The sequence below is a fragment of the Phalacrocorax aristotelis genome, chromosome 23 (assembly GCF_949628215.1).
Source record: "Phalacrocorax aristotelis chromosome 23, bGulAri2.1, whole genome shotgun sequence".
Taxonomy (NCBI): domain Eukaryota; kingdom Metazoa; phylum Chordata; class Aves; order Suliformes; family Phalacrocoracidae; genus Phalacrocorax; species Phalacrocorax aristotelis.
The window spans coordinates 5,351,885-5,376,811 of NC_134298.1; the positions used below are offsets into that span (position 1 = coordinate 5,351,885).

At 51.3% G+C, this 24,927-nt stretch overlaps 1 protein-coding gene and 1 long non-coding RNA gene across 20 annotated transcripts; one reads left to right on the top strand and one right to left on the bottom strand.

The window, feature by feature from the left end:
* Positions 1-40: 40 nt before the first annotated feature.
* HOXB3 (homeobox B3) lies at positions 41-24,788 on the top strand. 19 transcript variants are annotated; one of them, XM_075116945.1, is made up of 5 exons: positions 41-194; positions 9,390-9,460; positions 15,043-15,105; positions 20,775-21,328; positions 22,415-24,788. In XM_075116945.1, the coding sequence occupies exons 4-5, from the start codon at positions 20,893-20,895 to the stop codon at positions 23,179-23,181; spliced, it is 1,203 nt and encodes a 400-aa protein (XP_074973046.1). In that variant the 5' UTR covers positions 41-194; positions 9,390-9,460; positions 15,043-15,105; positions 20,775-20,892; the 3' UTR covers positions 23,182-24,788. The 19 variants fall into 19 exon arrangements, with proteins under 19 accessions (XP_074973046.1, XP_074973048.1, XP_074973059.1 ...); XM_075116946.1 differs by lacking the exon at positions 41-194 and adding an exon at positions 8,520-8,725; XM_075116940.1 differs by lacking the exon at positions 41-194 and adding an exon at positions 11,858-12,461 and having other exon boundaries at positions 9,373-9,460.
* Positions 7,415-9,654, bottom strand: LOC142067937 (uncharacterized). The gene is made up of 2 exons (XR_012664190.1): positions 9,520-9,654; positions 7,415-9,439 (listed from the first exon to the last, which is right to left on the bottom strand). It is a non-coding gene; the product is annotated as an uncharacterized LOC142067937 (long non-coding RNA).
* Positions 24,789-24,927: the final 139 nt, after the last annotated feature.

Below are 24,927 nucleotides of genomic sequence, written 5' to 3' on the forward strand. Positions count from 1 at the left end.
CAGGGGAAATAATAATATTAATAATAAAAACTGGATCGTAAAGGTGAAAGCTTTATTTTTGGGGGAGAAAACCAAAACCAACCCCCCACCCCCCCACGCCACCCCCTCCCCCAGACCTCTCACTTTGGAAGAAACCACCCAAACCATGAGGGCCGTCTCTGGGGCGTTGGAAAAAGGATGTGGGAGCGAACCAGGTAACAGAGCTGCTCTCTTGGCATGCATTTCTGATCGGTTTATTGCCTCCTTTCACGAGAAAGCTGGGGAAAAGCAAAAGAAAAAAGGAGTTTTTAAAAAAAAAGGGGGGGGGGGCAGAAAGAAAAACAACACGTGAATTCTTGTGCAGGGTTTTCCTTCTGTTTTCTCGTTTTATTTTGACCGATGTGAGCGAGGGGAGCGGGCAGGGAAAGTTTGCAGGAGGGTTACTTGTGGCCACAGCGTGGGTTTATTATTATTTTATGCCCTCCTCTGTTTGGGGCTGTGCGTGGCCGGGGCTCGGCCCTGCGGGGCTTTGCTGCGGGACCCCAGGTGGGGGGGGCGACGGGGCCCGCGAGTGGGAGCTTTGGGGCGGGGGGTGCTGTTACCCCGTGTGGATCCTCTTTTTCAATTTGATTTTTCTCTTTTTTTTTTCCCCCCTTTTTAATTCTTCCCCCCGCCAACAAGGTCTCCCTGCCCTTGTGGGGAGGGGGTTGGCAGAGTGTCCCAAAGGGGACAGAGCGCCGGGGGTGTGGGTGTCCCAGGGTGCGGGTGTTCTAGGGGTGCGGGTGTCCCAGGCTGCCGGCGTCGCGGGGTGCGGGTGTCCATGGGTGCGGATGTACCGGGAGGGGGGGGGGGTTTGCGGGCGTGTATCCCGCTGGTGTCCGTGTCCCACGAGTGTCAGTGTTCTGGGGGCTGCTGGCGATGCGGGGTGTTGCTGCCCCGTCCCGGGAGCGGTGCGGGATCACCGTGACGAAGGAAAGGAGTGAAAATTGGGGAGACAAACCCCAGGGCTGGCACGCCGCGATCGGGGGAGAGAGTTCACGCAGAGGACACGTTTTCTAGGCGATTAGCTGTGTATTGCAGCCGGGGACTGACCTCGCAAACCCCTTGACCTCTCCGAGGCTGGACATTGTGCTGGGCAAGAGCTCAGCAAAACTCCGCGTGTGCGGGGTCCCGCCGGCGCGGCCCTGGGCCGTGGAAGTGGGGAGCCGGCCCCGGGAGGAAAAGGTGGGGGACGAAAGCGGTGGGGAAGGGACTTGGGAGCGGGGTTATTTCTGCTTTCGCACGGTTTAATCGTTCTTTTCCTCCGAGCCGGGGCCCGACAGAGGCTTTCCCCTCTGATTTCACTTCAAAAGCCCTCGGTGTTCTGTTTGTTTGCTTCTTTGTAAGCCAGAGAGAAGGCGAGAGGGGGGCGAGGTGCGGGGGGGGCCCGCAGCGGTTTGGCTTTGCGGGACAGCTTCGCTTTACCGAAAGGATTTGGGGGAGCCCAAGCCCTGGCCGGAGGAGGCAGCCCCCCGCCCCCGCCGCTCCCCTCGGCCCGCGTCTCAGCTCGCCTCTTATTTTCAGAAATTCCTTTGTTTCCGAGAGTCCCTCTCCATCCTCCCCCCCCCCGCCTCCCCCCCCCCTCCCCGCACCTCCTCCCACTTCGCCCCTGCCCACGCCGCTCTCAAAAGCCTCTCTGTGCCCAGCTGCCGGCGCGGAGCAGCGCGGAGCTCTGCGGAGCGGCGCGGAGCGGCGCGGGGGAGCCCACCGGGCAGAGGGATGCTCGGGGGGCCTCTCCCCGGGACCCCCGAGCCGAGATCCCCATGCCAGCCCCCACCCCCAGACATGGTCCCGCCCGGGCTGATGAACCCCTTTGTTATCTCTTGGTCCCAAAATAGGACAAAAAAATAAGTGTGTGGGGGGGGTGGGGGTGTTGTGTGAGAGCGAAATCGTGTAACCCAACCCCACCGAGAGGGAGTTACTGGAAGGAAGGGGTATAGAGGAAGGAAAAAATAAATATATATGTATATATCTACCTATATATGCATGGATATGAGGCGGGGGCGGGGGGGGGTGGTGTGTCTGCCCGCTATAGGGGGGTTGTGCTGCCCCTCTATAGCGCCAGGTCGCTTTAAAGGCGGCTGGGCTGGGAGTTTCTCAGCCCCGGTGACAGATTTATGATCCGCAATAAGAACGGCGTGTTTAAATCCGTAAATCAATCTCGCTTTCTGGCTATATAAACGTTCATTTTATCTTTAGAAAGAAAACGGCTTTGATCACGGCACCTCGGAGGGCGAAGCCGCTGTTTATGGCCGCGTTTCCGACCCTTTGAACTGGGGGCTTTAAAAAAAAAACACCCCAAAACCCGAAATGGGTGCTTCTTTTGCATGAAACAAACGCAAAAATGCCAGCGGAGGTGCGGAGGGAGGGGGGCCTATCTGCTCCGTTTGCTGCCTGGGATGGCTGTGCTCCCTTTTTTCCCCCTCCTTTCTTTCCCCCCTCTCTTTTTTATTATTTACCCGGCTCCGTTCACGGGGACACTTTGGTTTTTGACTTAAATAAAACAAAAAAAGAAGTGGTTGTGTGAAGCGAAAGTTGCGGCTTCTGAATTGACCTGAAGTTCCCATAAAAGCCCCCCCTGAAGTTTCCTCCCTCCCTCCCGCCCCCCCCCCCCGGCGGGAGCCCCTTTTAATCGGGTTTTTTTCTCCCACACCTTGACCAAACGTCTCTCTTCCGACAACCACTTTCACTCGATAAAATCGATTCAGAAATAATCGAGGGCTTTTGAAAACGAAGCGCTTCCCCGCTCGCTCCTTCATGGTCGGGGAGAGCCCAGGCACCCCCCCCTCACCTTCCCAGCCCCCGACCTCGGCCTAAAGGGAGGAAAAACCCGTTTTTAGGCTTTTAAAATGATTTTTTATATTTAATACCAGCTCCGCCCAGGCTTTCCCGGGGGGGTGTGTGTGGCACGTCGGTTATCAGTGTAGCCGCCCCGGTGGGGGTGTCGGGATGCTGGCGTGCTTGGGGGGGTGGTGTTGGGGAGAGGCTGTGCCCTGGGGGTCCCGTCCCCTCCCCCGCACCTGGGAGACCCGCGGGCGCTGGGACACTGTCCTGAGGCTTCCAGGCTCTACTTGGTGCCTTCTCTCGGGTGACAGTTTTTCCCCCGTGGACGTGGGGAGCCGCTGCCAGCTCGGCGGCTGCTCCCGGCCTTTCCCAGCGGCTCCCTTTGTTGCTGAGTCTTTTTTCTTTTTTTTTTTTTTTTTCAGGATCCTTGTACTTGGCAGCTCTCTTCAGAGACAAAATTTGATTTTTTTTTTTTTTAAATGCAATAAAGGCCGGCCAAACAATAACAGCAGCGGGGAGAAAAGGCCTGGAAGTGAGGCGAAGGGAGGGCTGAGCTCTTTAAACCCAGGAGTATAAATATTCTCATCTGCTTTAGGCTCTAAAACAGTTGTGCTATTCAGTACAAGATTGTAATAAAAATCTCAGTGTGGAGAGGAAAAAAAGAAGGAAAGGGGAGAAAAAAGCACGATGAGGCTTAGCTGAACCAGGGTCCAGCAAAACCAGCCTCCAGGAGAGGTTTGGAGAAGGGTTGGAATGCTCTCAGCTCCAGGAAGGAGAGGGAACGGGGAAAGAAGGCTAAACCCGTGCCCTTTGGTGGAGGGGTGGGTTAGGGGTGGGTTAGGGGTGGTGCCCCCTGCACCCCCTCAGCCCGCGCCGGCACGGCCGTGCCACCCGCCCGGGGGAGGGGGGGATCTCCGTTCATCTCGAAAAGCTTCGTTCAGTTCGAAACTTCTTTAAAAAAATCCTGTTCCGGTGGAAGGTCACAGTGGTCCTTTGAGTATGAAACGGAGAGACCCCCTTCCCCCTTCCCCATCACGTGATTCATTAAATAATTAATGCAGAGGTTGCAGAATAGATATGTATTCGTCAGGAAAATCGCAGACATGGTCTCCTTGTGTCTGACGTGAAATTCAACTGTCCTTTAAAAAACAAGCCTATAGCTGAGGGAAAAAAAGAGAGAAAGAGCGAGAGGGAGCGAGAGAAAGAGGGGGAGAGGAGGAGAGAGGGAGAGGGAGAGGGAGAGGAGTCTGCAATAAAACAATTCTCAGGAACCACGAAGCCACGCCGAGGGCTGGATTATTGTAAGTAGCAGGGGCTTCCCAATTCCTAGCGTGTCTATATGTCCATGTAAATTTATTGTTTGTTATTAATGTTATTGTCGTAAAATGTGACAAATAGCCGTCTTCATTTCCTCCCATTTCTCTTCACATGGTGGTATGTGTGTTTATACCCATCGAGGCATTTCATTGATATTTTTAGGAATATTCCTCTCTCTCCCTCTCCCTCTCTCCCCTCGCAACCTTTTTTTTTCCCTCTCTTCCCCCCTTTCTTGATTTATTACAATAAACATGTCAGCAGCAGTGCGGCTGCCATTGTGTGTGTGTTTGTGAGAGAGTTGTGTTGTTTATAGTGGTGTCCAAGATAAATCATTTCTCGAGTGAAAATGATGTGCAAGCGATGATATTTTAGAGCGAGGATCTCTCTCTACCCCACTCCCTGGAGTTGATTATTTCAGACGATTTACAGTAATAGATCAACAGCTAATATGAAAGCTCTGTAGCTGGGGGTCTTAAATTACAGCATCTGTGATTACCAATTAAGGAGAGATTTGTATAAATTTGGTAAACCGGGAACGCCTCATTGGCATATAAACCTAGTAAAAGAGCACGACCTTAATATAAAAATTACAGCCCGGAGTCCTGCGTTGCAGCATCCTTTTATCAACGATAACTCATTTTCTCCCCAGTTCCCATCCCCCGGCAGGACTCCTCGCTGGAGAACAGGCACAGGTTGCTGTAGCGAAGTAAGGCGGTTTCTGGAGATGCCCTGGCTTAAACCAGACACAGAAATCGGGCTTAAAAATGCCCCCCACCACCCAAAAAAGAGAGAGCTTGCAGCAGGAGGGCTGCGAGGGACGTGCCTCTGAGAGAGGCACGACCCTGGTCCCGCGCAGGAAGGGACTTTGCCCATCAAAACCAGAACAATGGGGATCTGCGGGAACTGGGGCGCTGCCGAGGGACCCCAACAGAGGCGGGTTCTCCCCGCAACCCCTGACACCGAAAGGGGGGATCGGCTCCTTGCGGGTATTTCATTGCGCTTTTCTAGCAGGAGGATGACTTTGCGTGGCTTTTAGCGCCCGGGTCTGGCTAAAGTGTTGGACGGCGAGGTAGAGGATGATGATGTTCTTCTGAAGGTGCTTTAAGGAATGTCTTTCTATTTAGGAGCCCGGGCCTGTTATTTACCTAGGGAGAAGCAGAGCTCCGAGGAGAAATGGCACCGAAAATAGGCTTAAATAGTAGCGGAACCCGGCCAGCATCTGTTACCTTGTGAAATTCCCATGTAAAATATCGGAGAGCTTTAACAGGAAAATTCCGTTCATTCCTTGCCCTACCCACCGAGGTAGGGTAGCGAAGGGGAAGCTTTGGGGGTGAGGTGTGCCCCCCAAACGGGGAGCACCGCTACCTGCTTTAGCGTCTGCGCGGGGAGCGCATCCTCCGCGGAAAGCGGGAGATCAGGAGTCAGGCACTGCCCTCCCGTCTCCAAACTGGACCAAATTGGTCCTAACCGGGAGTGTTGAAAGGGAAGGAGGAAGTGGGAGATCGCGTTTTTAAATATTTTACAAGCTCCAACATGCGAGGAGTCAATAAAACTGACAACAGGAGCAAAGATTAAATGTTCGCACCGGATTCTCAGATGAGAATTCAGCGCTTTTCCCCCCTTCCCTTCCCTTTCCTCCCCTCTGCTCGGCAGCCAAGCCTCCCACCGCCCGAGCGGGGAGATTTAACTCTGTCTGCTAGTGTAAACCTTTATGTAGCAAAATTAGAGCAACTCAGCGACTTTCATTAAATATTAAGGGAGATCCAGGGACGGTGACTGAGCCAGAAATAGAGCATCACTCTCTGTCAAGCCCCGTATTAATTTAAGTTGTCGGCTTCAAGTGGATGCAGGCCCCCTCCCCTCTTCCCCCCCCCCCTTTTTTTTATTCGGTGGTATTTTGTTTTATTTTATTGTATTCTTGTTTTTCCTGTCGGCTTGGGATGTTGAGCGTGAGAAATGGCCCCTGGCGGGGGGCGGCTGCGGTCTCGGTGCGGAGAAGCCACCCCGCAGCCCCCGCCCCGGCCGGCAGCCCCCTTTAAATCAATACCGGGGCTTTATTTATCCCCGGTCCAGACGCCTTTGTGCGAGTGTCGCCCTTTAATGGTCAGATGTCAGGAGGAGATGGGGTGGCCGAGGGCTGCCGGGTCGCTCCGGCCCAGCCTGCGTGCTGGGGGTGCAGCCCCGGCCCGGGAGGGGGGCCCGGACCCAAATATGACCCTGGGTAAGAGCCCCAGACCCCGATTAAAAGACACAGAGCCGGGATAGGATCTCAGATCCTGGATAAGCGCCCCACACCCCCATTAGGAGACCCAGACCATGAATAGGATCCCTAGAGCCAGGAGGGCACCCCATAACAGAGATCGGACCCCAAAGCTCGGGAGAAGAGCCTCCAGCCTTGGAGGGCATCCCAGACCCAGGATACGACCCAGACCCGGGAGCGGACCCCACACCCGGGAGTGGACCCCACACCCGGGAGTGGACCCCAGTCCTAGGCTGGGAGCCGGGCCGGGCGGTGGAAGGCAGAGCGCTCCTGGTCCTGACTTGGCCCCGGCCGGGGGCTGTGGGAGGGGGTCGGGGCAGAGGGACCCTTGGGTGATGCAAAACGTCCCTCCCTGCAGGATCCGGACCGGGGGGACACCGTTTCCCCCTCAGCAACCCCTCAGCCCTTGTTTTGGCCTCAGATCCTCAGGGGTCTGCTCCCCCCACCCGTGCCAGCTCCATCCTCCCCACAAACCCGCAAGTTTCTCCCCTCTGCGGTTAGCGGTGGCCGAGGGAAAGGGCTTGGCTCGGCCGGAGCTGGGAAGGGGCGTCCGGAGCAGAAGCCCCTGCCCCGCGCAGCTCCCGCGCATCCTCCGCGCAGCCCCGCCGCTCCCAGCTCAGCCGCCCAGCAGTTTCGTTCAGACTCGCTAGAAATACCGAGCAAACAGCACCTTAGCAGTTGTGTGGGTTTTTTTTTTAAGCTGTATTTCTTTATTAACTCGTTGAAACCGAGTTTTTGGAGACACCAGCTATTGTGCCTTAGAGTTACAAATGGCAGAAATAATGTTCAAGAGGCGGGAGGAGGTAATAAGCTATTTCAAGTAGCTCAAGCAAGCGCTATTTCATTAATTCCTGTGCAATAAGCCTTTCTCCTCGCCTGTCAGCTCGTCAGAAGTTGCTGGTCTATCAGCGCTGCGAATCCGTGTTTATCACACCTCATCCCCAAAGAAATCTCCCTCCCTTCCCCTCCCGGCCAGACATACCCTATCTTTTCCCAAAGAGGAAGCTATTAAAGTTGTAAATATGAGTCAACAGCACCTTAATTCATAATTTATTGCAGGCGGTAGGAGAGAGTTATTTAAGATCAAAGCATGGCGGAGGGCGAGAGCTGCAAGGCGTGGAGGCCGGGGAGCCGAGCAGAGCAATAAAGGAGGATAACGCGGAAACCTGTGGTTTAGGCGCGGAGAGGCGCGGAGCGGACGCGGCGGCGGGGCGGGCAGGACGTGGCAGCAGCTTTTTTTTCCCCCTCTTTTTTTTTTCTGTCGGTTTGGTTTGGTTTTCCTCTGGAAAAGGGGTTTCAGGCAGTGTTGGCCCTGGCCGGTCCCCGGCAGCACCCCAAAGCCGCCGGCTGCGCCCCCCCCGAGCCGCAGGGGAGGGCCCCGAGCCCGGGCAGATGCTGCTGCTTCATTTTCTTATTTAAAAAGAGAGGCGAACGCGAGTCACAGGCAGAGGGGACAAAAGGGAAGGGCTCGGTCGCTTGTCAGTTAAATAAGCAAAAGTTTGGGAAGGGTGACGGTTTTCTTTTAAGTTTTCTCCTTTTTTTTTTCTTTTTTTTTGGTCGGGAGGAGGGAGAGGAGAGGAGGGGAGAGACGAAAGAAATAAAAGGCAATAACCACATTTCAACATTTCCCTGCGCGTAACCATCCCAGCTGAAAAGGAAAGCTATAAATCAGAGGCGATGGTGGAGATTTGGCTCCTTTATTTATTTATTTATTTTTTAAGCGCAGCTATAGGGGAGGGGTTAAGGAGAAATCCCCACTCGCTGCTATTTCGTCTCCTTTTGATGTCCGACTCAATGCGAAATATATCAGTGCTTTATTGGCAGCGGTATCTAGGGGTCAGGAGAGAAGCCTGCAAAACTTCGGGTCAAATTCTCTCCAAGCATGTCCCAGTGAAATCACGAGAGAACGGCAGTCCGCAGCTTCTGGGGCTGGAGGGGGGACGGGGAGAGGGACCTCCACCCCCTCCCAGCCCCTCTCCCGCGGCCCCGGGGGCGCCGGTACCCCCGCTGCGCCCCATCACCTGCCTCCGGCCCCGCCGCTCCCGCCGCTCGCCTCGGCCCAGCTCCGCCTGGGTCGGGAGGGTTTTTTTTGGCGGGGAGGGTGTGTCGTGTGTCCCCCCCCCTTCCCGTTTTTTGGGAGCCGACGCCGCGCCATGGCACGCTTCGCCCTTTCACCAGCATCCAGACCCGTATTTTCTCTCCCCGCGTTGAGGTCAGCTCCAGCAAAGCCGAGTCTAAAAATAACCTCCAGGATCTGGTTTGTTGCTACTGGTGCCTCTCCCTCTCTGTGCTTCCAACGCGAGAGTCCAAAATATTCCCTGGAAAAGGGCAAGATTTGATGACAGGGTATTTACCCTGGGCGACTGGGAAGGGCGGGGGGGAAGGGGGGGAAGGAAGAAACCCGGGGGGGTTTGCATAACTTTTATTCCCCCCCCCATTTCTTCATCTCTCTTTCCTTCTCTCTTTCTTTCCTTCGTTTTTTCCCCTTTCCCCGGTCGAAACATATGGAATCAATTTTGAATCCTGACATTGAAGGCTGGCCAATTCCTACTGGCTCTAAAAACCAGAATCCATTTGGTTCCCTTCTCTCCAGCACCCCTTGTCACTCACTATTATAACCGTCTTGCAACATTTTAAGTCTTTATAAAGAGAAACAGCTTTTCCGGAGAGATACCAAGGAGTCGGCAGTGGGGGAGGTTTTTTAGGGCACTTTTTTTTTTTAAAGGGGGAACGAGCGCGCACCCCCCCCCCGGCACCCCCATCGCATCCCCCTCCGCTCGGCATCGCTCCGCAAAGGGGGCCTCATCCTTGCAATACTTTAAGCTGTTTTGGAAGAGTTTCTATTTTTCTCCACGTCAAGGCAGTTCCTTTTGAATTGAGCGAGTCCCCCAAAAAATCAAAGTAACTTTGGGGGGGGGGAGGGAATAATCCAAAGCGTCCGAGAAAGCGGTCAGCGAGATCCTCCGGGGTGCAATAAAGTAGTTTCTTCTCCTTAATTTGCCTGCTCCAGTTGCGAACTCACACCACCCCGATCCGGCTTCACTCCTTCTCGTCCAAGTCCTGGGTCGGACAGTATCACAGGTAAGAAGTTACCAAAACAATAAAAAAATAAAAGAATGATGCAGCTCTGCCTTTCCTACCTTCTCAGCTCCGACGCTGTGAGATATAATTAATTGCTCCGAAAGCTTTGACAGGCTTCTCCACCGGCCACCGTGAGCTATAGCTGCCTTTCTGCTGGTAACAAATTAAGAGTGATGCCTCGGGAGCGGGAGCGGGGAAGCTGAAGAGGAGCAAATATTATCTCGCAGGGTCCATAACCGAGACCGGCCGCAAATCGCTTCTTTCCAAGTGCGTGTTTCCCCGCGAAGTTTGTCCGGGACACATTTGTTAAAGGTTTAGCACCTCTCTCTTGTTTGAAAAAGAAACTACAAAAGCCCATTGGAAAAGCGGGGTGTTAAACTGAAGAATGTATGTGATGGTGATTTATGGCCCTACAAAGTTTTTTGTTTACTTGAAGCAGACCCTAATTACAAGGGCTTCTAAAAAAAAAGAAAAAGAAAGAAAGAAAGGAAAAAAAAAGATTTCCCAAGCTCTGTGGATGTCCATAGCGGGTTTTCCCTCCACAGGTCTGGGTCTAGTGGCCAGATGTGACTGACAAACATCTGGTTAGTTGAGCTGCTTTTCCTTTTAGCCGGCCAGTGCATTTGACCGAAATGGGTAAGGCTGAGACTCGTCAACATTTGGCATTAAAGCGGTGGCTACTGGGGAAGTCCGAGCCTGAGAATATCGGGCTTTTAAAGAGGTTCAAGGTTTGTTTGGGGTGTGGGGGGGGTGGGGGGTGGGTTTGTCCTCTCGAAAAATGGGTCATTTCGCTCAAATGCAGTTTCTGGGATCGAAAGGGAAACGGCCACGAGGGCGAGATTTCGCGTGGGAATATCGGGTGTGCTTTTTTTCTGTGGATTCGTGCTATTCATTGCTGGCTGAAAACAAACGAAAAAATCCCCCCCCTCCATCCTTCCCCGTGAACGCCGGATGCGTATTTTAAGAGCGAGACAGGGAAATCGTTTGTAAGGAGGAAAAAAAAACCCTCCGAGAAATCGAATTAAACCTGGAAAGTTTTTCTTTCCCCCTAAAAATATATATATTTGTGCTCTCTGTTCTCCTTTGGTTCCTTTCCGAGATAATAACTCAGTCCCCGGGACAAGTTGCCAGTTCTAAAAATGTGCTCATACATTGTGAAACTGGAAAAGTTTTGACTCAGTGTCTAATATTTCCCGAGGCGAACTGGTATATTGGCAGGGAGCGGGAGCTCGGATACACAAGCGTCTGGGTTTGGTTTCTTTTTTTTTTTTTTTTTTTTCCCCTGAAAATTGCTTTGCATTAAATTTCCTCAGCTTCAGAATTATCTTTACTCGCCTCCAGCTAAACTTGAAATTTTTTACCAAGCGCTTGATCTGTTGGCGAATGAAATCCGAGCAGAAACCGCAGGCCCTAAGTGGCCGTAATTTAATTGATTTTATCATAAATCATCAACTTCATGAAGAACCAAAGTTTTCATTGAAGTAAATTGATATTAATGGACACTTTCTGAAATTTAACTATCTAGATCTATACAGTGCTCCCAGTTCTGCTCTTTTGGGACAGAAGATTTGAGGTGGAGGGGTATTTTTCCATCCTTCTCGTTTTCGTTGCTTCCACCCTCCTTAAAAACCGACTTTTATTTTTTCCCAGCGTGGGGAATCTGATCCGGGGCGTGGAGGGGGGGAGGTCTGAGGGCTCAGCACCTCTTTGTGGCACCGCAGCAGCGGATAAATCCGGGAGCAGGGCGATGAGGCTTTTTGGGGAGGATGAGCACAGAAGAGTTGGGTTTATTCTTCGGGATATTCCCCAGGGCAGGTTGTCTCCCTCTGCCCAGGGGTTTGGTGGGCACAGGGATGGGATATCTCGGGCAAAACCACGCGTGTTGCAGCGAGGTGCGTCCCGGCTCGGCCAGCGCCAGCTCCGCCCTGCTCGCATCCGTGTTAAAAATAATAACTAAAAAAAAAATATTTAAAACCCCTGCTTTCATTTACGTGTCCTCTGCTGCGTTAATCATTGCCGTTCGCAAAGTTTCCCGCCTAATTACAAATTAACTAAGAGCCCGGGATGGATGGGAGCCCTTTGATGTGGTGATGAGGATGAGAGCCCGAGCACCCTTACAGGAATGGGGGGGTTTAGCGAGGGGCAGCTGCGCGGGTGTGTGCCCGTGCCTGGGGGTGTCTGCAGCGATGCACCGTGCAGGGAGGCTGCAGGACCCGCTGGTATCCGCACGGTTCCCTACAGGCGAGAAATATTCGGTGTAAACATGCCAAACCAGAGCAATAGAATTCCTTGACACCCCTTCTTTCTCCCTCTCCCGAGACTTCATCCTCAGAAATTGGTAGTCGTTATGAGTTATCAGATGGAAGCAGGTAAAATGGAACTCATTTCTTCTCCCAGGTCCCTTCTCTCCCATGCCCAGCTCGTTCTCCAGCGCCAGCCGGGTCCGGGATTCAGGCGAGTATCACTGCAAAGAAAAAAAAAGTAACCGAATTCCTTCCTTTTCTCACAGAAACGGCCACGGCGGTAGCGTGGGTCCTCCCGGGAGGCGAAGGAAGGGCAGCGGGAGAAAAGCCCTGAGTCCTCATTTTCTCCCTCCCTCCCTCGCTCTCTCTTTTTCCTTTGGAGGAGGAGGAGGGTGGGGGTTAAAATGGGAAGAAGCGGGAGCCTGGACGTGAGCGTAGGAAGCACAGGAGCCGCGTCCTTGGTGCCGGGGCCAGCCCGGGCGCGGCTCCGGGGGGGGGGGGGCGGGGGGCGAGGAGCCCATCCCCAGGGCCTCCGGGCGCTGCGCACCCCCCCCGCGCCGGGGAGGCAGAGAAACCCTTCTCAATTTTTCCCGCCCCCCCCCAAAAAAGAAAAACAACAAAACCAAACAAAACCACCCCGTTTTTTATCCCTCCGTGTCCTCCGGCTTTGCCGTTTGGCTGGACGCTGAGGCTTCGGGAGCGCTGGCTGCTGCGGTCGCTTTCCTCGTTAGTGTTTGTCCGGCTCCTTCGCCTTCAGGGTAAATGATAAAAAGGAAAATTGAAAGAAAAATATGGAAAAGCAAAAGCAGCCCCGAACGCGGCAAAGGCCAGGGCAGCCGGGGTTGGGGGGGCCCGGGGGGCCCGTGGGGGCGAGGGGCATCGCCCGCCCGGGAAGTTTGGGGAATTTGCTGATGGGGGAATTAGTGGGACTGGAGGGGGGGAGCCGGGAATTTACCGATTCTGTATAAAATGGGCAAAAGGTTGACGTGTCCCAGTCACGTGAGCGCATAATTCAAGCTATTATTTTGGCATTTGGAGGCTGGGGGGGGGTGGGAAGAGAGAGAGAGAAGAAAAGTGGGGACGGTGATTCCCAGCCCGCCTCCGGTGAGCTGCTCCCAAAATAACTGTTTGTAGCACGCCGGTATCGCAAACTGCCGCCTCCTCTCACCCCCCCACTCCTCTCACCCCCCCACCCCCCCCCGCACCCTCCATGCTCCCCCCCCCCGCACCTCACCCCCCCGCTGAGGGTTTTGGCGGTGGGGGGACCCACGGAGAGGGGTGCTGCGGGGGTCGGGAGGAGCCGGCGGCGGCCGGGAGTTGTGTGTCCGTCCGGGTGTTGTTTCTGTTTTGTTTTTTTGGAGACAATTCCAAAGCACTTCCGCTGATTGATCATTAACCTGGTGAGTTATTGCTCTTCTAAGCAAAGGTCAGGGGGAGAAAAAGGTCTAATCTGTCAAGACGAACCCACTGCTTACTCAGTTTCATTTTGATTTCTTATCCGGGCTGGCTTCTGTTTGGGGTTTCAGGAGGTCCTGGACCCTCCATAACTCTCCCTTCCCCCTCGAAGCCCTCCCCGCGCTCTGTTTGTGGAGTGGGAAACCCCAAACTCCTTCCATTTAGAGAGGAAAAAGGGCCAAGGGAGAGGTGGGGGGTGAGCAGCCCCCCCTGGGAGGAGGCGGTGGGTGCTGCGCGGCTCCCCGCCCTGCCCGGGGGTCCAGGACGAGGGGGGCCGGGCCGGAGCTGCACCGCCTCTGAGGGGAAAACGAATGCAAACCAAATAGAGAAAAAATCAAAACAAAGAACACCGGGGGGGGGGGGAGGAAAGGAGGGACGCGCTCCGTCCCTCTTCTGCCTGTACTGCGAGGGGATAAATTAAAAACAAAGAAAAACACACCCCCGCCCTCCTTGCTGGAGCCGTTATTTGTACCGGCTTCTTCGGGGTTGTTTGTTTGTTTCTCTTTTCCCCTCCTCCCTCCCGCATCCACTCCAAATAAACGCGATTTTTCCCCCCTCTTCCCCCCCCCCGCCCTCGGCTGCCCCCTTCTCCCCGGGCCCGGCGTGGGAGGAACTTGCCGAGGCTCAGCCTGCGGTTGCTCAGCTCGCAGCCCAGAAAGGGTGGATTTGCTTGTCTTTTCTTCTTTTCTCCCCCCACCCCCCCCCCTTACAAATCTCTGTGTGCTCTACAGAGGGAACTGAAAAGCCCCAGTTAACCGGGGAAGGCTGTGATGTAAGTGGAATATTGCCAAAGCTGTGTATTAAAGTGTGCGCGCATGTAATAATAATACTAATAAAAAATACAGCTATAGGCCGCCGACTAGAGAAGGTCACGAAGCATCCGCGGGTGATTTATGGACTCGGGGATGTTGTCACAAGCAGGGTAGGGGTGTGAGGGGAACATTTTTATTTGAGATTAATAACATCAGCATACAGAACGGAAACAGGATTATTAAAGCGACTGAATGTTTCCCAAAACGAAAATATTTTTAAATGAGATTGCTTTTTCTTTCTCCCCTTCTTTCTCCCTTTCCGAGTCCGTCGTGCCAAAGTTGCGGTGATAAATCTCGGCGTGGCTTTAAAAATGTTTACGGCTCGATACCGTTAATTCTGATACCAAATCACTGCTGCGTGAGCGGTGCCCTCGCACGCTATCACCGGCCTACACCCCCCCCCCCCCCTTCGTGGCGATGCTCCGACCACATTGGAGAAACACGGAAAATCATATTCAGAATCCTTGAGGCTTTTCTGCCTTTCAGGAAAACGGCCTCCTCCTTTCCCTACTGGTATCCTGTGGTTGAACCCCGAGCTAATTAACTGCACGTATTTAATATCTCAAACGCATTTAACTCTGAAATTACCACGGAATATAACCAAAACCCTTGCCGATATGTATATATTTTCTAAATCCCATCCAGGGTTGGCCACCAGCCGTGGCCAAGCCGCCCACGGTCCACACCAAACCGTTGCCATCACTAAGGCGAACCCGCGTTTCCCTCGCCGGGTTTATTTTTTTTTTTTTCCACGGGGGAAGGTGGAAGGAAGCGGCGGGGAGGCAGGGGATGGCTTCAGATTTACAGAAATAAACCTGGCGCCCACCGCCTCCGACGGGAATATTGGGCTGTCCGCGGACGGCGAGCGGTGCAGCCCCTGGAAGTGCTGTGGGTACTCGGAGATAATCTCAGAGGAAATGCTGGGGCTTTTGTTCAGTAGAGCCTGTCTTCTCCCCATCCCCACCCAAAGGTTTCACTCGATGATGAATCCCCTTGTCCACGCTTTTCTGACCGAAGTTTCATACTTTTTTGTTTTGTTTTTCTTTTGTTTTTCCCTTTTCCCCCCGCCCAGTTCTTCTCCTTTCTCAAAGTCCACCGCTGCCTCGTATTTGCTGGACCAGACATCCGAGAATTGGTGAGTTTTGCTGAATATCCTACCTGGTCCCCTGTCTGTGTGTGTCTCCGTCTCGGCATCAGGCTGGGAAGCCATTCCTGCTCTAAAGTCACCCAACGTGACTGTTTTTAGCTTCCCCTACCCCTCCACCAACCCCAGAATAAGCACGGCTGCCCTGGATTTCAGCTGAGTATTTTCATTTTGCTACTGGCTTGTCTTTAAACTTGGTGATTTATGGCCGTAACTTTGAGGGAGTGTTTTAAATGGAAGATATTTCCTGTGCTCCCTTTGAAGGGAAACCCGGGCAGATTGCAACATTTGCTGCCGATTTCGTGACGAGTGCGAGGGAGTTACATTTTTTTAAAAGAAAAATAAGCTGCAACCAAAGCAAAGATGGCAATACACGGGGAGCCTAAAAAAAACTACTTACAGGAGCTCAACACGTAAACGTGTAACGACCTTCTTAACAGGGTTGGGCTTTTTTTCGGCTGCCAGTTAAGGTTAAAACCAAATTTTGCACTTCAGAGGAGTCACTTGCAGAATCCGAGGTACTTCTGATTGCCTCGGTGCTCTGAAAAAGCCAGTGGCGATCCATATTCAGGGACCTATAGAGTGCTTCACCTACAGACAAGTCTCTAAAAGAATAATCCACGACTGTTTTTCCTCTTTCCTTCCCTGGAATGTCATCGCCGGGGCTCCAAAATAGGAATTCTCTTGTAGCAGAAGATTTATGTTGGAGCAGTTCATAAAAAGTCAGATGTGAGGGGTGAGGGGGTGGGAAATCGCACCCATGGTCTGTCCCCTGGTCGAAACCCTCACGTCTGGGATCTCAACGCTGCGGCCACAATAGCTGGAAACACCGTAGTCCTTGGGGAAGAGTTTATCCATCACCTAGAAAACCTTGGCCGCCCAGCCCCTCTCAAAAGTCATATGTTTACTTGGACACCCTTCTTTTTCCTTCCAGAGTTACCGGCCTAAAGGTGCACACACACCCCCAGGCACACAAAAAAAGGGCGATGCGACCCCCCCGACGGGCCGTACCTTCCCAGCGAAGTCCAAAGAGCCTTTGTGGTCCCTCTGTTTCTTGTTTTGCCAGACGTAAATTCCCCCCGTCAGCACTTACCCCAACGGAGGGAGCGCCAGAATTAAAGGAGGGAAGATAATTGCGATGGGAAACAAAAGTAGCACTTTAAAAAAAAAAAAAAAAAAGTGCAGACACCTAAATTCCTTGCCCTGCCTTCCTCCCACTCGCCAGCCCCTCCTCGTCACGGACTTTCCCCAAAACGCATCTTGGCGAGTTTCTGCTTTCGGCGGCCGCGTGGGAGCGGGGAAAGGCATAAATCTCCCGCGGCGACAGCAGCAGCGCTTGCATAGCAATAACGGCGTTATTAATAATAGCAATAATAATCATCTTTATTGTTCAACACCGCGCTGTCCTGGCCTCCCCCGGGGGTGACTTGCGCCCTGAGCTTCTCCCCCCCGCCCCCCCCCCCCCACGCACCCGCTCCCCGGGGGAGCCCAAGGGGCGACAGGAACCCCCGGACTTTGGGACGCACAAACTTCACGCCGAAGTTCCCCGGGGCCGCGGAGTTGCATCAACACAAGCCGTTCCTTCCCCCCCTCCCCGACTCCCCCCTGCCCTTATCGCCTTGCAAACACCGGGGCCGGCGGCTCCCATGTCGTCCCGGGTCCGTCCCGGGTCCCCCCCGCCCCGGACCCCGGGAAAGGGGGTTTCATTTTTGGGGGGGGGTCTGCGAGGAGCCAGAGGCAGCCGAAGGGCCGGGGGAGGAAAAGCATCAGCTATTGAAAGAGCCGCGACCGCCGCCGCGGAAGGGGGTGGGGGGGGGGGGAGAGACTATGACTATGTTGAAACGGTTTATTAGCATAAATTGACACCTAATTGTTAAACACGTGAATCAAAGGCAAGCCTTGCTATCTTTCTGCCTAGGCCTCTGTCCACCACGTCTGCAATTAGCATAATTTTTCACTAGTGACGCTGTTTGGGAGGCTCGTTGGCTTTGCCCGGCAATCCAAACCAAATCTTTATTTTTAAATATCCCCTCGGCTTTATTCCCCCCCTCGCCCACCCCCTACCCACCCCCATCCCCCGTAGTCTGGATTCTTTTCGTTATTATTTTAATCCCAGCCAAGCATTGCATAGTTAAAAGGGGGGGGTTGTGTTCAGCTTTTCTTTCTTTCTTTTTTTTTTTTCCCTTCTCCTTTCCCTTCTTCCCCTTTGCTGTGCTAAAGCAGAGGCCATTGTTATCAGTGAGCAGCGCGTACCAGGCTATAGGGCAACTAGAATCTCAGGGTTTGTCCATTCAAAGCCCTCAGCTTTTCTGCACATCTTGGAAGCTGGAAAGCATCTTGATTTTTTTTTTTTTCCTCCCCCAAACGGAGGCAGAGAGACAATTTGAGCCGCCGTAACCGAAAGCTCCACTGGCTGAGCCCCCTCCCCCTCTGTTTTGGCTTTTTTTTTTTTTTTTTAATACATATATACATGCATATGCCGGATTTTTTTCCTCTCTCTCGTATATTCCTTTAACGTTTTTAAAGGAAGGGGGGGGGTCATTCCTTGCTTATTGATTGCGTGGATGCTGGATGTGAAAATATATTATGTCTGCCTGTGCTTTGCTCGTCAGAGACTAAGGTAAGCCGGACTCAAATAGGCTATCACTTTGTGAATGGCGGAGTATATGTCCCAATGATTTATGACCATATGACTCCAATCTCGGTTCAAGAAGAGTTCACAAGCTTTAAGCTTCCTTCCACGCAGAGACTCTTTTGCAGCCCTCATCCAGGGCCCTTTCTCCCCCCCCCACCCCCCCGCTTTACAACTGGGGAGTTCTGCTTGGGGTGAAGCTCGGTTGTGGGGGGAGGGAAGAGGGAAATTTTAGGAATGTGTCTCTGTTTTCCAGGCATACCCACGGCAAGGCAGTCGCTGGGATCTGAGCTCTTTCTGAGCCGCCGACCTATTGTTAAGGGCATGTTTAGAATATTTATTATTAATAATAATTTGAATTAAAAGCGGGGCTCTGCCTGGTTTCGCCGGTTCTGGGAAATGTACCTTAGGAGGGGGCGGGGGGAGGGGAAAGGCGCTGCTCTTCTTCATAAGCACAGTCAGGTTGTGAATTTAGGATTTCCAACATGGAGGGGATGGCTTTACAGGAGAATACCTCCGCCTTAGATTTCTTTTACCTTTTTTCCCCGACTGCCTGATTTTTTTCCCGAGCATCATCCTCCCCGCAGCCCTTCCCCTCTCGCACCTTCCCCTGATTTTATTTTATTTTTAAATTATTTTTTAAACGTCTCGAAATTCTCCCACTCAAAAGTTGCAGGCAAAGAGTTTGTGGTTAAATGTTACCGCTCGCAAAGTGAAACTTGGAGCGTGATGAAACAGCCAGCGCGGATCCTGCCCGGGTTTAATTGGAACAGGAGATAATCGAATATTTATCATTCTGCCTGAGATTTTTTTTTTTTTTAAACAATTCCTTGGAGTAAATAATTAGGATTGCGGCCGTCCTCGGCGAAGATAAATGAGCGGCATTTGTGAGGCGCTGAGACATGAGGTACAAAGCAAATCTTCTGTGGAAGCCACAAGCGAGCGAGCTTTTGGGCGAAGGGGATTGTAAATTTCTTTTATGGCCATTTACAAAAAAAAAAAAAAAAAAAGGAAAAAAAAAGGTCGCTGTTATTTTTAGCTGCTGTAACTGAGCCTCTCCGCTCTGTTCTGCTGTGGGTTTGTTTGGGTTTTGGTTTTGGGTTTTTTTTTTTTAAAGAAACCTATGCCAGACAGGAAGGCCTTGGAGAAATTCCCACCTCTGCCCTCGTAGATATTTTCAGCAAACCTATTCATAATAAAGGCGCTGCTCTTTGTTAATTAATTCACAGCTTCTCGGCTCGGGTAGTGGAGTCTACTTTTTAATAAGACATATTTATCATGGCGAGGAAACCAAATGAGAATAACTCCCAGCAAAGAGATCACCCTCTCTGTAGACAATAATACATCTCCGTGGAAGACGCAGTACAGATTTGGGAATGCATAAAGGATTTAATCAGTGTAAAAAAGCGAAGCAGTCCCCTCGTGGACACGTCTGAGGCTGTGGTGGACGTATACGGAGGTTTCATGTGACTTGACATAAGAACACAGCAGTCAGGGAAGGGGAAAAAAGATGTTATTTATTGTTGAGCTACAGCTTCTGTTAAACCCTGGTACTTAGAAATATCGCATTAGACTTTATCTCCACAGAGTTTATTTTATTTTATTTTAGAGAATGAAAGAGCCCAGATAAAATTAAATATACAATAGATACAATTAAATATACAATGGATATCAATTTCCAAACAAAATGCACGGTGGCTTCTCACAAACTCTGAGCTGCAGAGGGAAGTCACTGCCTTTTTAAAAAATATTTGCTTGATTGATCCTCACACATCAGATTATTTTCAAGTCAGGGTAGTTTTCATATTTCTGAGGGTATTTCTACTTTGTCTTTATGGCAGAGAAAGTTTATGTTTTGAGGGGGAAAAAATAAGGGAAAGAAAGAGCCGAAGAAAAAACAAAAAGGCCAGAGAGAGGGAGAAAAAAGGAAGGTTTCATTTTGTAATTTGAGGTTTTGGATTGGGGTTTTTAGACTTTTTGAGCTTGGATTGAGGGAGGGAGGAACGATGAAAAATCAAAGGGTAGAAAGTTAAGAGCAAATGGCCTGGTGACGCGTTTGTTTTCCAAGGGAATAAAACCAACAGCAATTAAACTGGGTTTAGAATCACATCTTGCCAATGGCAGCTCCAGATTCAAGACCGATGAGTACAAAGCAGTGCAGGCGATGGAGGGGTTGTTTTCTAAATACAACCTGTGCTACCGGAGGGAGAGAGACTAACAAACAGGCCAAAGGAAGCACATTCTTGAATTCATGCCCCTGTTTAAATCTGCTTAAAATATTTGCACTGAATTCCAAAGACATTGTGTAAACAGCAAATCAAGCCAACTGTGTTAGGACACCGTTACCTGGATAAAACATATTGGCTGTTTGCTGGTTCCAGTTTAAAAACATAGTGGACAGAGGCCCTACAATGAACCCTGCAGACTTTGAATTTATGATGATACGTCGTCTTGCTGGTTTTTATGCCTGTGAATGGCTGATTTCAATAGGTCAGGGGTAAGAAAGCAAGACTTTCATTCCTTTCATGCTTGTAGCTAGCAATTATCCCTTCTGTATTCTTATATTTACGGTAACGTGTGTGCTCTCTGGACGAGGATGTGCGTACGTGCACACGACGCATGCAGCTACATGCATATACACACGCACGCTTATATGGGAGTGTATGTGTATGCGTGGGGGTGTGGATATATGTAAGTAGATAAATACAGAAGTAAACAGATGTATGTAGAGGAAACCACGTGTGCTTACAGAGCGTGTGTATAGTTATACGTCCTGGGTGCTACCCTCTAAGGGAAAAAAAAAGTGCAACGAACCAGCCAACCAGGAAAACTACCCCCCAAAATCAGCTCAACACCCTCGCACTGTAACATTTGTTGAGCCTCCTTAGGCTGCATGCAGGACAAAATCTGCTCAAAGCATCTGTTCGCCCTGTTCTGCAGGACCCTATTCATGTCATGGGCCTTTCAGGCCCCAAGATGGATTCATAGGCCGGGTACTATTATTGTGTGTTTTCTCCTAACCTTTCAGGTCAGCTTCCAATAGACAGCTGGAAACGGCCTGTCACGTGGCCTTGGGGTGCCAATGTTCTGCCATAGGGGTGTCAAGACCCTGGTAGCCGGAAAAATCATTTTGGGGAGTCCCAGAGATGCAGAAGACAACGTACTACGACAGCTCCACGCTCTTTGGGGGTTACTCCTACGGGAGTGCCAATGGGTTCGGCTACGAGGGTCCCCAGCAGCCCTTCCAGCCGGCCTCTCACGTGGAGAACGACTACCAGAGGTCCGCCTGCTCCCTCCAGTCTCTTGGCAACACAACCCCGCACGCAAAAAGTAAAGACCTGAACGGGAGCTGCATGCGTCCAAGTTTGCCCCAGGAGCACCATCCGCCTCCCCCCGTCTCGCCACCCCCAAACCCTGCCACCAACAGCACCAGTAGCAACAGCAATAACCAGTCCGGGAGCGGTAAAACTGCCCCCAGCAAAGCCAACCTCAGTGCAAACGCCAGTCTCACCAAGCAGATTTTCCCCTGGATGAAAGAGTCGAGGCAAAACTCCAAGCAGAAAAACAGCTCCCCTAGCACAGGTACACTGTTCTGCTTTTGTAACCCTCCGCTTTCCGAAACAGCGAGGTAACGCAGCCGCCGGCCGGAGCGGTCTTATTTGGAGGGAGGGGAGAGGGGCAGAGGGTGCAGCGAGGATCCAGCTAGGATCCTGGTGCTGGGCGGGATCCCAAGGCTGCCGGCCGCGTGCCCCGGCCAGGCTGAGCGAGCCTTGGCCCATCCTGCGGCACTGACTGCATATTTATTTTAAACATATCCCGAGCACCACAGGGAAGTAGAACCAGGTGGTTGTACACAGCCGGTGCCTGACTGTGTAAATACAGATACATGAAAATGTGCACCCGCTGCTCAACCTAGCGATGCTAAAGCGCCGTGCTTGTTTTCCTCCCGCCGCCCTGCCTCCAGACGCAGCGGTGAACACGGTGCTCCCTGAGTATATGAGTGTGCACGTATAGAGCATACGCATAAACACGTGGATAAACATGTGGATATTCTTGCACGCACACATGCACGTCTCTAACGTGATCGAGAAAAAAATAATCCGTATGGAAATATCGTTTTTCTGACAAATACATTCATATAAACTTTGCGGCAGACACTTCACTGTGTTAATGTAATTTGTCTGTTATACACAGGTTTATCTCACAAGAAGGCAGGTACAAAGGCAGCTCGGTGTCTAACTATGTACATGCAAATATTTGGGTTATGCAAATACAAGTCGCACACAAGATGTGCGAGTGCGTGCGCACATTCATACCTCGGCAAACAAAATAGCTCCCAACACTGACCCGTGTTAGTATTAATTGGCTTTGCAGTGGCTGCCCCCCTGCCAAATATTATTTTCTCAAAATTATCTGTTGGAAATAATCGACTCCTAAACAAATGGCCCTGGAATCCTTTTCTACATGACATGATCAAATTTTCATAAACCAGGGGCAGCTTTGGAGAACAGAACTCTTAATAAATGACATGATTATGGAGTGCAGGCTAATGCAAAGGGGTGAGGGAAGCGGGGGTCGAACTCTTGTGCCTGTTCCGGGATTTATTAAGAAACGATGCATTCAATTTCTGCATGTAAGTAATTATCTTTTATTTCATTTCACGGCCAGCAGAAACCTGCAGCGGCGAGAAAAGCCCTCCAGGCTCCTCAGCCTCCAAGAGAGCCCGCACAGCCTACACCAGCGCTCAGCTGGTGGAGCTGGAGAAGGAATTCCACTTCAACCGCTACCTGTGCAGGCCCCGGCGCGTGGAGATGGCCAACCTGCTGAACCTCAGCGAGAGGCAGATCAAGATCTGGTTCCAGAACAGGAGGATGAAGTATAAGAAAGATCAGAAGTCGAAAGGCATGGGGTCTTCCTCCGGAGGGCCTTCCCCCACCGGCAGCCCACCCCAGCCCATGCAATCCTCCGCTGGATTTATGAACGCCTTGCACACCATGAGCAGTAACTATGACGCCCCCTCGCCGCCTTCCTTCAATAAACCCCACCAAAATGCCTATGCCATGTCAACTAACTACCAAAACCCCATCAAAGGCTGCCCCTCCCAACAGAAATACGCCAACACGGCCCCCGAGTACGACCCCCACGTCTTACAAGGGAACGGGGTGGCCTACGGGACTCCCAGTATGCAGGGAAGCCCCGTCTATGTTGGAGGTAACTATGTGGATTCTATGCCCACCTCTGGCCCGTCCCTTTACGGCCTCAATCACCTGCCACATCACCAGGCTGCCAACATGGACTACAACGGGCCTCCGCAGATGCCCCCGAGCCAGCACCACGGACCGTGCGAGTCCCACCCCACCTACACAGACCTTTCCACGCACCACGCTTCTTCTCAGGGCAGAATCCAAGAGGCGCCCAAGCTGACCCACCTGTGATAGGGAGCGGGGACAGGCTCAGGCGAAGCGGACGGGACCTCGCCGCGGGGCATGGGAGATGGGGAAGAGGGCAGGATCTGCTTCAGGAACATTTGTGTTGAGCTGTTTTCTTTCTTTCTTTGACAGGGCAATTTCTACCAGGTCGCTGTGTTCGCTGTTCTGATTTCTGGGGTTTACTAGGCACAATTTCCAACCATTTCAGTGTTTGCTGCCAAGAGCAGCTCTCTCTCTGAAGAGATATACCTCCTGTGTTTCAACACAAATGCTTCTGAAATGGGTTTGGGGTAGTTTTGTGGGAATCTAGCAGATTTTTAGCAGCAGCAGCCTTCATTTCCAAACCAAGTACAGATCGTCACTGATAATTCTCGGACACTGGAAAGGGAGAAGAGTCAGCCAGCCGAGGCTTTACAGTTGGCGTCTCTGCATCTACATACACATGCACGTATGTGTACATATGCAATCAGAAGAGATTCGCAAGAAAACTACCCTCCTCTCCAGTTGCTTCTCAAGAAGAACCTGGCGCTTTCCCTTCCGGGCTTCAGAGGAAGGGCATCCTTTTTCGCTGAGCAACTGCCCACCAGCCCCCACACGAACTGCAAATATACATACCTGCCAACGCGTGGGATTCACGCTCTTCCCCTCGGGCCCCTGCCTCCCCTCTCAAAAATAATAATAATGATAATAAAATAGAATAAGAGAGGTCTAAGAATTGCAAAAGGTTCGGGAAACAAGTTCTTCATCTGCCTAAAACCCACCCCACCAACAATAACAGCAGTCCAAAGAGAGGAAGAAAGAGTTGACAGGTCTGAATATTTTCCCACCTCCGCCTCTGATGACGTGAAGTGTCTCCATTTGACGCCGCCGGGGTTTTTTGTTTTGGGGGTATTTTTCTTAGGGTTCGTTCTCAGAAAAGCAATCTTAAGACTTAGAAGTCCTACGCTTCTTTCCTCCTCTTCTCTTGACCTTACGTGAAAACAGGGTATATTTGAACAAACGGAATGTCCTCCAATCGAAGCAGAAGTGAATGGATCTCTAGTATTTGCTAATGCTTTCTTGTCTGGACATCTTTGTTGCACTTAGAGTTTACATATAATGGGTATAAAAACAACTTTGAAGGGCGTTCGTCCAACTCAGTCGAGATGTCCTTCAATAGGTGTGTGTTCTGGTGAACATTCATATATATTTATTGGTTATAGCCAGTTTAAAATATTTTCCTTTTTTTGTATTATTTATCCCCAATATTATGTATTTATATGAGGAAAAAAAGAATCAAATTGTACTTTTTTAGTATTTACTTGTTATAAAGGACATTGTGTTTCCTTGTCATTGTACAACGAGCTTATTTTAGTTATTGTAATTTAGAAAGACCAGTAGTTTTATGTTACCTTCGTACTTATGAATAATGTAATTAGTTCTACTGGAGGCATGAGAGCAGAACCAGACTGTAATTGTATAGTCCTGACTTAGGAGAACTATAGCTAATCCCTCCCTCCCACCTCACCCCTCCTCTTTGGAGATCTTTCTTTGTTCTTATAGTAGTTATTTTATTTCCTTGCTTAAGGGTTGTCTGTTGAACAATTCTTGAATAAACTTTCTGTTATCAATTTTACCTTGTCCTAGCGGTCGGATTTAAAGGCGAACCCAAGTAACGCGTAAGTAAAAATAGCGAAGGGGCGCAGGAGAGGGGCCACTTGCGACGTGCCAGGGGCCAGGCAGCGGGGTTCAGGTCCGCGCCTCCTTTTTGGG